Raw genomic sequence first — 15879 nt, forward strand, 5'->3', positions numbered from 1 at the left:
CATACTTTAGTTAACCAATTATGTTAAAAAGTCATTTACGTTCTGAAATAAACCTTGCATTACACAGGACAGGACCTGTGAGATATTATTTACTATGTCAAAAAATAATTACATAGGTTGTGGTACAGATGCTTTTCAGTTAGGCCTAATTCATATCATTTAAAAAATATATATACATGCTATATTTGCCTATATGTTTTACAATTCTGGAACTATAGAATAACTTAATGATAGAACCCCAAAAAGGAACCCAGCTAACAAAACTATGTTCCAGGACGTGACTTCAAAGTTATTTTAGTCTCCACAAAGTCACGGTTTCGTACTTGTGAAACGTTGCCTGTACGTACCTATGGTGTCAGCTGACGAAAGTTACGTCCCAAGTCTGTCCAGGACGTAGAAATGTGGGGGCCTCCGAAAGGCCTAATAACGTTATTTAGTAACGTTATAAAAGTTGCCTGAACGTGCACATGATTACGTTCCCCATTGGTACTGTAAGTAACGTAATTAGGATTATTAAAAATGATGTTGCCAATTACGTTCCTCGACTTGACCTCAACGTCCCAGCTAATAAAATGACGTTCCAGGACGGGACCTCAACGTAATTTTTTTCTACACTAAGTCATGGTTACATACCTGTGGTGTCAGCTTATGAAAGTTACGTCCCAAATCTATTCAGGACGTACCTGTGGTGTCAGCTTATGAAAGTTATGTCCCAAATCTATTCAGGACGTAGAAATGTGGGGGCCTCTGAAAGGCCTAATTACGTTTTTTAGTAACGTTATGAAAGTTGTCTGAACGTGCACATGATTACGTCCCCTATTGGTACTGTAAGTAACGTTATGAGGATGACGTTTTCAGGAAGTACAAGAAACATAACTGAGACATTTGTAACATTCCTTTAAGATTTTACAAAGGTACTGAATGTCACAGCCCATTCAGGATTAGAAAAGTTACTGGTACTTCTGGTGCAATATATCCACATATATACAACAAATCAAAACTGTATAAAGGCCCTGTCTTCAGAACATTATTATTACCTGAAGATTTTTTAAGTTAATGAAACAAAAGCATCAAACATCTCAAACTCAGTCTTTATATTACAAGCCACATCTGTCTTTACATGTATCTTTACATGTTAAAATATACTTTAATTGTAGACCTAAAACAAATCTTAGAAATAAGGAGAGAAAAATGCTAAATGCTTAACATAATAAAGGGTAGTACTGCGATAATGGAAATTCTATTCCTAATCTTTTTCTCTTTTGTTGTCACAATCATCGGAGAATACAAAATATTTTGAACCAAGCACGTTATAACAAATGTCTAGAAATGGTATGAGAAAGGATGTTAAACTATAGTTAATGATTTGGAGTCCTCTGCATGTATGGTTTGTACACAATGTATTGGAACCTCCCCTGACCTCAGTGAATAAAGACTGAATCATTGAACTTGTTGGTAATGCTTGAGCAATTTATTTAAACAATACCTGAAGTATCCTACCACACTAAAGTTGGTACTGCTAAAAAAAGTCACATTTATTCAGGTGCTGGTTCTTCATCTGTGCCCTCCTTCTCAACATCTTGTCCAATCTGCTCCTGGAAACCAGAAAAAACACAAACATTTAGGGGGGGGAGTTGAGTTGTACACCGGCTTGATTATTGCGTATTGCAGTCTTCCACACTGATTCTGAATGTCTTCTGTAACTACAGAGCATGCGGCAGAACTTAACATGAAAGACCTGTTCCCCAACAATAAACGCTTCTTCATTTAGTGTCTTGGTGATAGCCTCCAGCAAGTGAATCACATGCATTTGTGTCACGCTATTGTAAGCATGAGAAATGCAATTCTTAAAAAAGACAATAATATAGGTTTCTGACCACTGCTTTAGAACATATCTTTTGATACAAGCACACAATGAGCCATTAAAAAATAATTATTGTAATTTTCAGTCATACCTTTCTCTTACTCTTCAGCCGAGCAGGTGCATGCTTGAGGGTGTCTGCAATCTTTTCATCTACCTCTAGGTAGGTGGCCTTTGGGTAGGCTTTCAGGGCAGCACCTATATTGTTCAAAATGATAATCTTATTTAAAAAGCCATGAATTGACCAACTTACATTCAATGTTACATAGTTATATGGAAATTATGGATGCAATGGTACAGTGGGCCAACTGTTCGGTGTGTATCACGGTTTGTGGGTCATGGTTTATCTAGGTCTGAATGACACGTTAGTAGTGGAAACACTTCTAACATGTAGACAACAGTGGCAAAGCAACGCTTGCAGACTACTCAAAAATAGTAAATATTAAAAAAAAGAAAGTTTATACTGCCTTGAAAATTATATGGAGTGAATTGAATCTTGGTTTGGGTGGGGATCCCGGGAAAAGAAAAGGATGAAAACCTCTAGACTAGGCAACTATTTTGAAGAACAAACAAGGTTGAGGCTAAACATCACTCAAGGTTGAGGTTCCCTCACTCTAGGAACGCCTCTATACCTTTGGCAGTGTTTCGTTGATATTCCCAAAAAACTATTCCCAAAAAACTGCCCACAACTCCTCCGTTCCAATTTTCTTCAATATTCTCCTGAATAAAATAAATTCATAAACCATTGAAAAATATAATTCCATCACATTCTCTCATAACTGTAACTGTTAACTGGTAAAACGTGCCATTCAGTATTTAAAATACTTCGTACTCAAATCCTATGAAATACCAAAATTGGCTAACTGCAAAACGTAGAACGAATAGTGTACTGCACCTCTAGTATAGCTAGCTACAATAGACTATGGGTTTGCCCCTTCGCTCGTAAATACATATTTTTTACCTGAGAGCTTGCGTTTACTGTAAATTATTTCAGGTTAAACCGCACATTTGTTTCTTGCCTGAACCTTTTGCAAATAATTAGAAACGTGAATAATTAATACAAATTACCTGACTGTGTAACACAGCTAGTTAGCTAGCTAGCTCTTCAAAAGTGTCGTACATATGTTCGCCCGCTCCAAATCTGATTTTGTTTGTGTTACTGTCGACTTTGTGTTACTGTCGCCCCCACCTCATTTCATATAGTATAAAGAGCACCATTGATTCTGACGACATGGGAAAAGAGCAAGCGATTTTTTTTTTAACAAGGGCAAATTGGTAAAACCTGTACAACTTACTTTTCATATAATCTTTCAGAACCGTTGATTGTGTTTGACTGTCTCGTTCAGACCATAGACTGTATAAATAATGGACGACGCCCTTTCGCTCTTTTCCATTGGTGAAAAATGAAGCCACCAGTGTCCTGATACGGCGCTGACATCTTGGACTTGCGTCTGCGCAGATAGCGATCTTGGGACCAGTTCTGCGCAGTAGTTATGCGCAGTAGCGAGAAGGAAGTAAAGCCGTAAAGCCGCGAAATCAACGGCCCCACCCCTGTGCCCCGCCCTCACTCTCCCTCGCAGAATGCGCATACCGTAATCAATCGCAAGTCCAAGTACAGTACAACCTTTGCTTGTTAAACCTAGACGATATATTATTGCCTAACTTACATCATGTTTAACCTTAATTTAGAATAGGCCTAATACAAAAATAATTGGTAACTTCTAGCTAACGATCACCTGCTAGCTATTAACATGGCTATTAACGAGGCTTGTTGTCTTTTAGCTAACGTTAGCTAGCCCATTACATTTATTTACTAATTAAATAGCCTATAAATTTAACTTACTTGAGCTTTGGGTCAAGACCGAAAGGACAAGATCCCAGATACAGGCGGCCGAAATGAGCTTTCTCCGCAGGGTGGCCGGGCGATCCCTTAGAGAAGGGTGAGAAGCTCGGTCACCCGGGAGGAGCTCAGAGTAGAGCCGCTGCTCCTCCACATCGAGAGGGGTCATCTGAGGTGGCTTGGGCATCTTTTTCGGATGCCTCCGGAACGCCTTCCTGGGAAGGTGTTCCGGTCCCGTCCCACCGGGAGGAGACCCCGGGGAAGACCTAGGACACGCTGGAGGGACTATGTTTCCCGGCTGGCCTGGGAACGCCTCGGTGTCCCCCCGGAAGAGCTAGAGGAAGTGTCTGGGGAGAGGGAAGTCTGGGCATCCCTGCTTAGACTGCTGCCCCCGCGGCCCAGCCCCGGATAAGCGGAAGAAGATGGTGATGGAAATTTAACTTACCGAAAAAAATTCAAAGATCGATTGGAAATGCCAGATCGGTTAGCACAATGTACTGCAGAACAACCCATTATGTCCGTGTGATATTATATAAATTATATAAATTTAGAGATTAAATGTAAAGTTCCAATCTCCTCAGTCCTCCGAAGATTCAGTGGCTCCTCGGCTCAGATAGCTGTCAATCACAGCTGTGAATCACGACGTCACACCACCGTTTTTAGAGCATTAAATAACTAACTAAAAACAAACTTATTTTAAAAACAAACTCTTGAATTTACATTAGCGTGATACAAACTACAGTAAATGACAGAAACCAGCTTCGGAAAAAATATATTTGAAGGGTAATTTAATTGTTTAGTTGGTCTCGCGTCCCTTTGAATAACATGGGGAGGGCGGGGTTTATGACCTATACTGGGACCACTCACCAGGGGGCGATCGAGACGTTTTGGCTTCACTTTTCAGGGCTTGTGCGCCACGCTTGGTTCAGACAGTGGATTTTTGAGAAGGGTCCAACTGCAGCTTGCAGCAGTCGCTCACGCCAGGCCCCCTGCTCACGCCGCGCCCGCTCACGCCGCACCCCCGCTGGCACGCAACTTCCGACTTTCAGACATGTACGGTTTGTTTACAAGACGCAGATGGACCATATTGCCATATTGAGTCATGGCGGCAACAACTCCCGGGAAGCACCTGGTAAGTTACTGATAATAGCAATATGGAGTTATTTAGCCCGTTACGGTTTGTTTAAAATTAATATTAGGCTACTACCGATAGCTATTGATTTCAGGTTGACGATTGCTTATAGTTAAAAGGGTGTTTTAAAAGTATGCTAACGTTAGCTAAAATTACCTATGTGTATGCACATGTATGCTAGCGTAGTGTGTGTGTGTGTGTGTGTTAGTTTGAGTGAGGTACTTCGCATGATATTTTTGGCTTTGGCAACCGTTTTGGCATACCATCTTTAGGTTTCGTAACATGACAACAATCAGCCCTGTTCTGGGGCTTGTTCAGTATTGAAATCCTATAGAATTCATAGTACTCCAAAAATGCAGGTACAGATTGTCCAGATTTGGCCAATAACAAAATTCACAACCAACAGGTCTGCAACAGGGTACTATGATTTGTATTTGGATTCCATAAGCATGAAAGTAAAGTCTCTTTCAAAGGCTGTTTTAAAGTTTAGCCTCGTTCAATGGCTATATAAGTTTATTTTGTTTAAGCCCTGTGGGTGGCTATTGTAACTCTTCTATTTCAATAGCATACAGTGGTATTTTGAATATAAGGGAATCGAGTAATATGAATTGTCTTCAGTTTTCTGATACTATTACAAGTATAAGGTGTGTAATTTGTATTTCTGATTGATTTTGACAGTGACTTAGCTCATCACATTGCACTGGGCCAGTGGACAACTAAATTTAGCAAAGACATTGAGGTGCATCTATCCAACAACTTATGTACCTGGATGCACATATCTATATTTCTGATTTGACCCAAAAACTTTTATATTGCTTATTTAACACTTTGCCCAATTGTTGCAGGGTTTCCCTCATCAAACTACTGTAAATTCTTGTGGCATCTTAATGTTGATGGTAAATTGCTTTGTAGTCTCTGATTAAAGGTTTTTGGTTTTTTTTTTATTATCTGAAAATGATATAACCTCACAGATCTTTGCCTTTTACACTTTACAGTGTGCACTCAGCCTGAGCACAGAGGCTCCATTTTGGTTCATTGAGGTCAGTATTGTTCTTCTCACATAGGAGCAAGTATAAGAGGAACTTAAATCCACCCTAACATGACATTGACTTTGGTTAATTGTTTACAATTTCCAGAAGTCTAACTAAGCATGATCTATAAAGTACTTTGCACTACAGTATTAACCACACATCAAAGAACTGTTTGTGGGACTATTTAACATGGCTCTATAACTTTTTGTACTCTGCTGTAATTGACATGCCAATGGTTTGCAGACAAATAGTGATTTGTGACTGAACATGAACATTACTCAACTTAAATATTCTATTTCTTTTAGAGGGACATGGCACGCATCTGAAAATGGTGGTGCATTAGTCTAATGGAACGGTTCCAGATTGACGGGTAAGACAACTCTAAATGTTACTTCCTACAATACATTGCTTCCACATTAGTTTACTTTTTTTATTATTTTACTAATATCTTACTCAAAAGCCATGGACAGAGGTTTGCATACTGGACTAATGAGGCCAGAGCATTGCTCCAAGGTTCACTGCAGCCGATATACAGGGTCCCAAAGGTCAGCATGAGGTGAACATGAGGTGAGCATGATGATGGCCGAGGACACCCAGTGGCCTTATCCTGTCTTGATTAATTCAATAAAAAAAACGTAAGGTTGTTTTATATATATAAAACAACCTTGTGTTTTTTTTATAACATAATTTTCTTTTTTTTATATAATATCATTTTCCTCAAAAGGTTTCGATTAGAAAAGGATGACAGGTGCATCATATTGGAGGTAATGTTTACTTGCTGCTTACACTGTTTACTGGCTATATTAGCCAATAAACATGGCACAACACCTCCCTTTATCCTTGCACTATTGGACTATTGGACTACCACCATGACACACACTATAGAGCACCTTATGCTTATACATCCCTTAGTACAGTCATATCAATATCAGGGCAATGCGTTATGATAGATGTTCTCACCAATAATTGTGAATTTTCATATTTCTGCTATGCTATGATTGTTGCCATTTGTACAGGCAATAGTGTAGTCAGTCAGTGTGTTGTCTTTACTATGCTTGATTTTGCCTGACCTGTATTTTACAGTTACCAACGTGTGTGCTTTCTGAAATCCTAAATGAAGTGGTACTACAGGAAGGAGATAAGGCATACTTAAGATTGGCTCTTGTGTGTACCACCTTCAGGGACACTGTGTCCACTGACTCCTTCAGGAGACGGGCACATTTTCAGTGGCTTGACAGTAAGTGTTTAAATAAAGTGTGCTGTGGTATACAATTCTTGAGTACCTCACATGTGTTTTCACTAACCTTATGGAAATGTTCACTTTTGATTGATAATTTGTTTTTCACAGGTGTCGCTACATGGAGCAGGTTTTCTGAGTCCTCAAGAAAATAATTCTACACCATGTACACCGTGGACACCTGTAGTGAATGTGGAATGCTTTTCAAAAACTGCACACCTGGTAAACATCTTAACACTGGATGGATTTGAATCTGTCATTACACTCAGTATTGATGTCATAACTACGCTTAGACCACATCCTGAGTCTAGTGGTCACTGGTCAGTATAATCATCATTCTGTTTTTTCTTTTTCTTTTACAGGATATGTTGGAACAGGACAAAGGGGTGTACTTGAAGCAGTTTACTCAGAAGACCCACATCCAGGTTACGGCGATCACTTTTGCCGCCAAATGCAATAGGTAAAAATAAGGTGTTTGTGTGTAACAAAGGGGTGTGGGGGAAAAAATAATTGAATATGTATTTGCTTCATTTATTTACTTATTTTCTCTTTCAGTGAGAACGGACACGTATACTAACTGTTGGCAGACAACCCTGAGCCAGCTGGGTGTTTTTCAAGCTGCAGGCCACGGTGACAATTTGTGGCTGGAAACTTGGGATTGGATTTTGAATTCTCCAGTGTTATTACAGACTGTTAATTAATTGTTATTGACAAAAAACAGATGTCATATGTTTAAACAACCTTTGGGTGAACTTTTTGTATAATTTTAAAAATGTTAAAACTAACATCTATTGAGAGTCTACTTTATGCTTTTTTGGTTTTAATAACGTCCTGTTCAATGTGTAATAAAATTCAAATCCTCTGAATATTGAGTCCATTTCTGAACACTGGGGAGATCGTGTGTACAACTGGTGATCCGGTTTATTGAATGCATTGCACCAATATGATTTCTACCCAGAGCTGTACATTTATCATTTGTTAATATAATAATACAGACAGTCTGACTTTTCCATACCCACAGGATTAAAGGGCCTACATCTACGTACAGATACTGATCAGCATAAAGTCCTTAGGAATCACATGTAAACTGCAGTGGAGGATTTTTCTTTCAGTGCTTTGACCCAGAGAGAGCCTTCTAGTCCTCTTGTGACCAGCCCACTATGTGACAGTACTGTCACATAGTACATAACTTACATCCACATCCACTTATTAAGATTTATTATTTATTGTCATGTGTTTTTGCTTACTTCTAAATAGTTTTGTTGTTTGCAGTTCAATACAACATTAACAATTATAAATACATTTTGTACAGCCAAAAAAAGAAGGGGGCTTTTATTTTGAAGGCAAAGAAAACAAAGAGGCGCGGTGTGAGCGGGGGCGCGGCTTGAGCGGGGGGTGCGGCGTGAGCGGGGGGCGCGGCGTGAGCGACTGGTGCAAGCTGCAGTTAGACCCTATTGGGATTTTTCAAAAGACCTTCTTCGGCGGGAACCTTTCCATCGTGCAACACTGCGCAGAATCGTTCGAGCCACGCCCACTTCTCGATCTTTCTGGATAAACTCAGGCTGCGATCCGCCAACAAATTACAAGAAGGAGAAGAAGACACGAGGTTACTCATGTGCGTTATATGGCTGCTGTTGTCCTGTTCTTACACGAAACATGGCTGATCCAAGAGAAACGATGATTGAAAAAGGTGAGAATATTGTGGAGGGTACTACAAATACGGCAACAAAATCTAAGGATTTCGCCTGGGAGGATTCGGATGTGATAATGTCGTCGGACTCCGAAGGGGGCGATATCGACTCCGAAGGGAGCGATTTCGACTTCGAAGATTTCGACTCCGGTGAAGAAGATTTATTTTTCGAAGGATTGGATCCACGAATAGATCGGTTAGTAAATTGTTTCCCCACATTATACTGAGGTAATGTATTATAGGTTATGTAGGGTGGTTTGAGGTGAAACTCCCCCGGTTGTTCACCAAACGACGACATATTTACTAAAAAAAATCTACAAATGTTTTTGAATCGTCTCAAATGAGCAGTTAATTCCACAAAAACGAACAAGAATATTCTGAAATGTAACTAAAGTTGTTTGGAATGTGCAATATCACGGTTAAAATCGTTTTTGTTAACTTAGATAAATACTGATATCTAGACTGAATTCCTTTCAATTGCACACTGTACGTAACATACCAAAATACGGAAATATTCTTAATTGGGGGAGTGAAATAAGGCCACTGGGTAGGGTCACCAGACGTGCCGGTTTTCCCGGGATTGTTCTGGTTTCGATAACATATCTGTGAAACACAAAAATGTCCCGTTTCCCCCCACAATTAATAATAATACGGTAAAGTTTCCACATCAGTGTCGGAGCCAAACGACTGCGTAGAACTGCATAGACTTGTTGCTCTGTGCCATTGTCTTCAGTAAGCAGCTCCTCTCTGAACGGTTCATCATGCGTTTTACAAAGGTTGTGCAAAATGCAGTATGCCAACACAATCGCTTGAGGAGAGACAAATCATGGTAATTCCATTTCAAAAGGCATTGCCATTGCATTTGTAGAACACTCCATTTAAAAGATAGGCATATGCAAAAATAAATGTCATTCTGCCTAATTATTTTCTCTCTATATATATTTTTCTCTATAGTCAGAAAATTCTGATTTCCCTTAATGGGGGTGTTTTTCTCCAAGTCAACCTATTTATTTTTGTATCATTTGGCTGTTTTATATACTTTTAGTTGTAAACCCAAATAATAACGTAGTAGTTATTCTCTATTTTATATTGGTTCACTGTTTGCTGTTCTAAGTTTAAGACTTGTATCTTTAAGAGGCCACCAAATACCCGCTGGCTGTAGTTTTTGTGTTTCACACTTTGGTCTGTGTGTGTGCTTCACATTTCTGGGTCACTGTGCAGACAGTTTATTCTTTTTATAAATATATAAATATCTATATTATAAAATCTCTTTATCAACTGTAATAATGTGCATCTTACAACAACAATATGTCCCTTTATTTTATTTACCACAGAGAGGAATATGTGGAAGATGAGGAAGATTTGGAGGATGATGTTTGGGAGACACCCCTCCCCAGCAAGCGCTCCTGCCCACCATTCTCTGTCATTTCCTCTGGAGGTGTGGGGACTGGGAAATCTAAGTCTCTACATAAAAGTGGGACAGGCAGTGGAACCAGACCAACTGAGAACAGATGGCATACAATCCTTGAGGAGGATGATGGGGAACCACAGCCCCTCAGGTTTAGACCAAAACGACCGAATGGCCCACAACTGGTTAATGATGCAACATACAGCCCACTACAACTATTCCAGCTTTTCTTCACCACACCTATGCTGGGGACACTTGTTGCTAACACAAACAAGTATGGTGACCAGAGGCAGCAGGAGGGGAGGAAGATGCACTGGAAACATGTCACCATGGGTGAAATGCTGATCTATGTTTCCCTAGTGATTTACATGGGACTGGTCAAGGTTTCCAGACAAGTAGACTACTGGAGCAAGTCCCCACTCTTTAGTTTTGAGTTTCCTGTTTCCGTCATGACAGAGAACCGATTTCTGGCCATCAACCGTACTCTTCACATGAGTGACCCGCAGCTGGATCGAGAGAATGATCAGAAGAAGGGGACTCCAGGGTATGATTGCCTGGCGAGAATCAAACCCATGTATCTTGACATTGTGGAGGCATGCAAGATGTATTTCCAGCCTGCTCAAAATATTTCTATTGATGAGCGAATGGTTGCCTCAAAGGCTCGAATTGGCATTAAACAATGTATGAAAAATAAACCGACGAAATGGGGCTACAAACTTTTTGTGTTAGCCGATTCAGCCACTGCTTACACATGGAACTTTTTTGTGTATGAAGGCAAGGCAATCACACCTTCTGGGAAGGGCCTAAGTTATGACTCTGTCATGCAGCTGATGGACTTCAAATTGCTTGGAACTGGGTATAAGCTCTTTGTTGACAATTCTTACACAAGTCCCATGCTTTTTGTAGATCTATTGAAAGAAAAAATAGGGGCTTGTGGCACCATTCGATCGAACGCAATCGGTTTCCCCAAGACCAAGGTAAACGACATGCCGAAGACAGCGAAGAGGGGGACCTTACGTTGGATCCGGGACGACAAGTTGCTTTTCGTCAAATGGAAGGACACTAGAGAAATAACGATGCTCACCACGCTACACAAGGCATTCAATAATGACTGTGCTTCAAAAAGGGTCAAACATGCCACTGGGGCAGTAATTTGTAAGGATGTCCCCATTCCTGTTTGTGTGAAGGACTACAATGCTAACATGGGGGGTGTTGACATATCGGATGCTCTGATAGGTTACTACCAGGTCCTACACAAGTGCATGAGGTGGTACAATACTTTCTTTTACCACTTTCTGGACATTGCTATTGTCAATTCTTTTATTCTGCATAAAGAAATGGCCAAATTGAAGGGTCAAACCCCTCTCTCCCAGTTGGACTTCCGAAAGAAGCTGGTGTTGGAAATAGCTGAATTGGGTGCCCATATGAACGGTACGACCATCTCAAAACCCCCCCCTCGAGGTAAACGCCATTATCCTGTACACTTGCCGAAAGACAAAAGGATGAACTGCAAGTATTGCACAACAGTCAGGCAGAAACCAAAGATTAAATGCCGGATGTTCTGTCCGAAATGCAAGTTCGCTTTTTGTTTCCTTGGAGAAAGGGAGTGCTTCAAGGAGTACCACGACATGCACAACCTATGGGGAGAGTGAAAGATACTCTTACACACTGGATGTAAATTGAACACTAATACCATGTTTTTAACAATCAGTAATTGAGTTGTAGCTTGTCCATGAACGATTATTATTCAGAACTCCTGTCTATATTCTGATTATTTCCTCATCATCACCCAGGTGTCTTCTTTCTAATGCTACCAGAATTTAGCATGTCCTGGCAACATAATTGCACATAGCAGTTACATTTTGGTATGTATGTTTAGGCAGAATTCTACTAATATGTACTTTCACATTCACTTTACGAATTTGGTTAGTGACACTTTCTTATTAAATGAAAACCCATGTGTCACTCCAAGAGCATCCAGTTGCAGCCCTGCAGATTGGGCTGAATTAGTCATACCTCTGCTTCATCATTTCCCAACTCACTCCTTATTGAGCGTGATTTTCAGCTCCAAAACGTAAACGAGAACACCATACATCCGCAAGTTTTACGACACAAACATGGCAAACACTATTGCATTAAATGAGTAGTTAAACGTTTTATTTTTCATTCAGTATAATAGCACACTATGTTTGAATATCTCAAATCAACCGTAATTGCTAATATTTCTCAATGAAATTGCGATTCAATATTTATTTTATCGTGCAGCCCCACTTACACAATTAAAGACAGTACATGTAAAACCTACATCTAAATTATAACAATATCATTTAGAATATATTAGCATAGCTATTACTAGTATTACTCAAATCACTAACAAACGATACCAATTTTTAGTTGTACATCGACTATGATCATATTATTTGCATAGATTTGCCAAATTTTCCCAAGCATTCAAGCTCAACACCAAATCAAACTCTAAAATGTTTTAATGTGCATTAACAAGAGATTTTCTCAATGAGACAACTTGTATAACTATAGTCCATTATCCTGCCATAAAATTGACATTCTGGGCACTGTCCAGGAAATCAGGGGTCTGTAAAATATACCTGGAGAACCCCCCTCGCATCTTGTTACTGGAGTATCCCACAGAGTCTCCACTCTCTGCAAATTAAAGTCTCCAATGGGACACTTTTTCCCTTACAGCCCGGGGCATCTTGTTGAGGTTCACTACACCTAAATCAAGAACAGAGGGAAATTGATTAGAATGAGCATGCTTATATTTACAATACTACCCAACACAACATAATACATGAAACAGGTGAAACACTACCAGCAGACAGACTACTGTCATATTTCAATCAACTGTGATCTAACATTATAATGCTGTAGCTCTTCCACCCTGAACACAAGTTTGATAAGGGAATATTTCTACATTTAAATTGTAAGAAAACATACTTTACAGTATAGTCATATGTGTTGATTGGTACCTGGAAACTTTGTTTTCTAACAGAAAATACTCTCCAGCCAGCCAAAGTGGGCCAGAGTTGTCCATGAAGACACTTTAAATAGGTTAATATATTCTAAAAACACATGACACTGACAGTTTAATTCACAAACATCCTGATTTTCTTTTCAGAATAAGGCCATTAATAGTTCACTAGGAACAATCCCATGATTAATAGTATTGTGTATATGGAGTAATTCTTGGATAATCAATGCTGTCCGGTTGTTTTAGGTGTGAAATCGCTTCTGCAATAATTTTGCTCAAAGCTAACCTAAACCTGTAACTACCTACATAATTACGTTATAAACAAGGTGTAGCTACATTACTATAGCTAGCTACTGTATATAGCTACTGTACAGTAGCAATCTTTGTGGCCAGGTTTACAAGTAGGGTTACCACCTTGAATGTGGAAAAATAAGGGACACCATTGCCAGCGGCCACAAGCCTGGGGGACACAAAAGTCGGGGGGTCTGGTGGTCCTCCCAGATGAGATTTTGAGTGTCAGAAATGTCATTTCCTGCATTTGCTGAATTTCTATGTACCAATTGTGGTTTTTATGAATCAATTTCAGTCTTCTGCTACTCTCAACATGAATGTAATGGAAATGGTCAATAAGAGACAAGAACAATTATATTAGGAATAAAAACATCAGATCATGGCCATGGGCAGGAAGTTTGATCTTTCTAAATAAACTAATTGGTATATTTGGAAGAAACAAGAACCCATCCTCCGGGAAGGATGAGTTAGCCTCGTTTTGTTTGTTGCTGCTCCTATGCTCTGGAATAGTCTCCCATCCCACATTAAGTCCCAGTCCACCATTGACAATTTTTTTATCAAATTTAAAGACCCACCTTTTTTTTCTCTTGCTTTGAGTTCAGTCTGAGGCTGTCCCTTGGTTTTTGTCAAGTCCACTCTTTACTTATGTAACGACCACTTACTGTGTTTTAATCTGTTGTTGGTTTTATTCAATTTCTCTTAACTTCTTATTGTATTACTTTGATCTGGATTGTATCATTTTAGTTGTCTTAAATGTTTTCCATTTTAGTCCTGTCCTCTATGTATAGTATGTACTGTATTATTGCATTACATTGTCTTGTTGCATTTTATGTATTATTTCTTCAATCATGTATACAGACCTGGGCATTGCCTCCCAGCAAGAATGTTTTGCACCCCAAAAATAGTTTGGGGAAGATGCTTCCTAATACTGTACTTCACTAATAACTGTTGGGAATGTAGACTAGTTCTCTTGCCTTCATCTGCAAATGCAATCGAAGATGTGCTTTACATCATTAAGCTACAAAGAATGTGTAACTACTGTAGTTAATAAAAGCTTTTGAATTTGATTGACAGCTGTATATTTTGCTAGTACAGTGGGGAGAACAAGTATTTGATACACTGCCGATTTTGCAGGTTTTCCCATTTACAAAGCAAGTAGAAGTCTGTAATTTTTTCATAGGTACTCTTCAATTGTGAGTGATGGAATCAAAAACAAAAATCCAGAAAATCATATTGTATGAGTTTTAAGTAATTAATTTGCATTTTATTACATAACATAAGTATTTGATACATCAGAAAAGCAGAACTTAATATTTGGTACAGAAACCTTTGTTTGCAATTACAGAGATCATACGTTTCCTGTAGTTCTTGACTAGGTTTGCACACACACTCCTCCATACAGACCTTCTCCAGATCCTTCAGGTTTCGGGGCTGTCGCTGGGCAATACAGACTTTCAGCTCCCTCCAAAGATTTTCTATTGGGTTCAGGTCTGGAGACTGGCTAGGCCACTCCAGGACCTTGAGATGCTTCTTACGGAACCACTCCTTAGTTGCCCTGGCTGTGTGTTTGGGGTCGTTGTCATGCTGGAAGACCCAGCCACAACCCATCTTCAATGCTCTAACTGAGGGAAGGAGGTTGTTGGCCAAGATCTCACAATACATGGCCCCATCCATCCTCCCCATAGAATGATGTTTCCACCTCCATGCTTCACGGTTGGGATGGTGATTTTGGGGTTGTACTCATCCTTCTTCCTCCAAACACGGCGAGTGGAGTTTAGACCAAAAAGCTCTATTTTTGTCTCATCAGACCACATGACCTTCTCCCTTTCCTCCTCTGGATCATCCAGATGGTCATTGGCAAACTTCAGATGGCATGGACATGCGCTGGCTTGAGCAGGGGGACCTTGTGTGCGCTGCAGGATTTTAATCCACGGCGGCGTAGTGTGTTACTAATGGTTTTCTTTGAGATTGTGGTCCCAGCTCTCTTCAGGTCATTGACCAGGTCCTGCCGTGTAGTTCTGGGCTGATCCCTCATCTTCCTCATGATCATTGATGCCCCACGAGGTGAGATCTTGCATGGAGCCCCAGACCAAGGGAGATTGACCATCATCTTGAACTTCTTCCATTTTCTAATAATTGCACCAACAGTTTTTGCCTTCACACCAAGCTGTTTGCCTATTGTCCTATAGCCCATCCCAGCCTTGTGCAGGTCTACAATTTTATCCCTGATATCCTTACACAACTCTCTTGTCTTGGCCATTGTGGAGAGGTTGGAGTCTGTTTGAGTGTGTGGACAGGTGTCTTTTATACAGGTAACGAGTTCAAACAGGTGCAGTTAATACAGGTTAGTGGAGAACCGGATGGCTTCTTAAAGAAAAACTAACAGGTCTGTGAGAGCCG

At 39.9% G+C, this 15879-nt stretch overlaps 1 protein-coding gene and 2 long non-coding RNA genes across 6 annotated transcripts; 2 read left to right on the forward strand and 1 right to left on the reverse strand.

Annotated features, from left to right (window-relative positions):
• Window positions 1-1522: 1522 nt before the first annotated feature.
• On the reverse strand, window positions 1523-7239 carry LOC114840673. The gene is made up of 3 exons (XR_003782791.2): window positions 7169-7239; window positions 1956-2059; window positions 1523-1595 (listed from the first exon to the last, which is right to left on the reverse strand). It is a non-coding gene; the product is annotated as an uncharacterized LOC114840673 (long non-coding RNA).
• On the forward strand, window positions 4694-7967 carry LOC117595424. 4 transcript variants are annotated; one of them, XR_004576699.1, is made up of 9 exons: window positions 4694-4833; window positions 5829-5873; window positions 6170-6234; window positions 6325-6431; window positions 6589-6628; window positions 6948-7101; window positions 7213-7323; window positions 7464-7561; window positions 7657-7967. It is a non-coding gene; the product is annotated as an uncharacterized LOC117595424 (long non-coding RNA). The 4 variants fall into 4 exon arrangements; XR_004576697.1 differs by lacking the exon at window positions 4694-4833 and adding an exon at window positions 5619-5729; XR_004576698.1 differs by lacking the exon at window positions 5829-5873.
• A 674-nt stretch (window positions 7968-8641) lies between these two features.
• On the forward strand, window positions 8642-14546 carry LOC105009302 (piggyBac transposable element-derived protein 4-like). Its single transcript, XM_010868720.4, has 2 exons — window positions 8642-8987; window positions 10126-14546. The coding sequence occupies exons 1-2, from the start codon at window positions 8758-8760 to the stop codon at window positions 11849-11851; spliced, it is 1956 nt and encodes a 651-aa protein (XP_010867022.2). The 5' UTR covers window positions 8642-8757; the 3' UTR covers window positions 11852-14546.
• The last annotated feature ends 1333 nt before the right edge of the window (window positions 14547-15879 follow it).

Source organism: Esox lucius, chromosome 13, assembly GCF_011004845.1.
Source record: "Esox lucius isolate fEsoLuc1 chromosome 13, fEsoLuc1.pri, whole genome shotgun sequence".
Lineage (NCBI taxonomy): Eukaryota > Metazoa > Chordata > Actinopteri > Esociformes > Esocidae > Esox > Esox lucius.

What these genes read in the sequence shown, in the direction of transcription:
- LOC105009302 (XM_010868720.4), top strand. Translation starts at nt 8,758, where the DNA reads ATGGCTGATCCAAGAGAAACGATGATTGAAAAAGGTGAGAATATTGTG. An exon ending in TTGGATCCACGAATAGATCG is followed by an intron (nt 8,988 to 10,125) that starts GTTAGTAAATTG and finishes TATTTACCACAG; the next exon opens with AGAGGAATATGTGGAAGATG.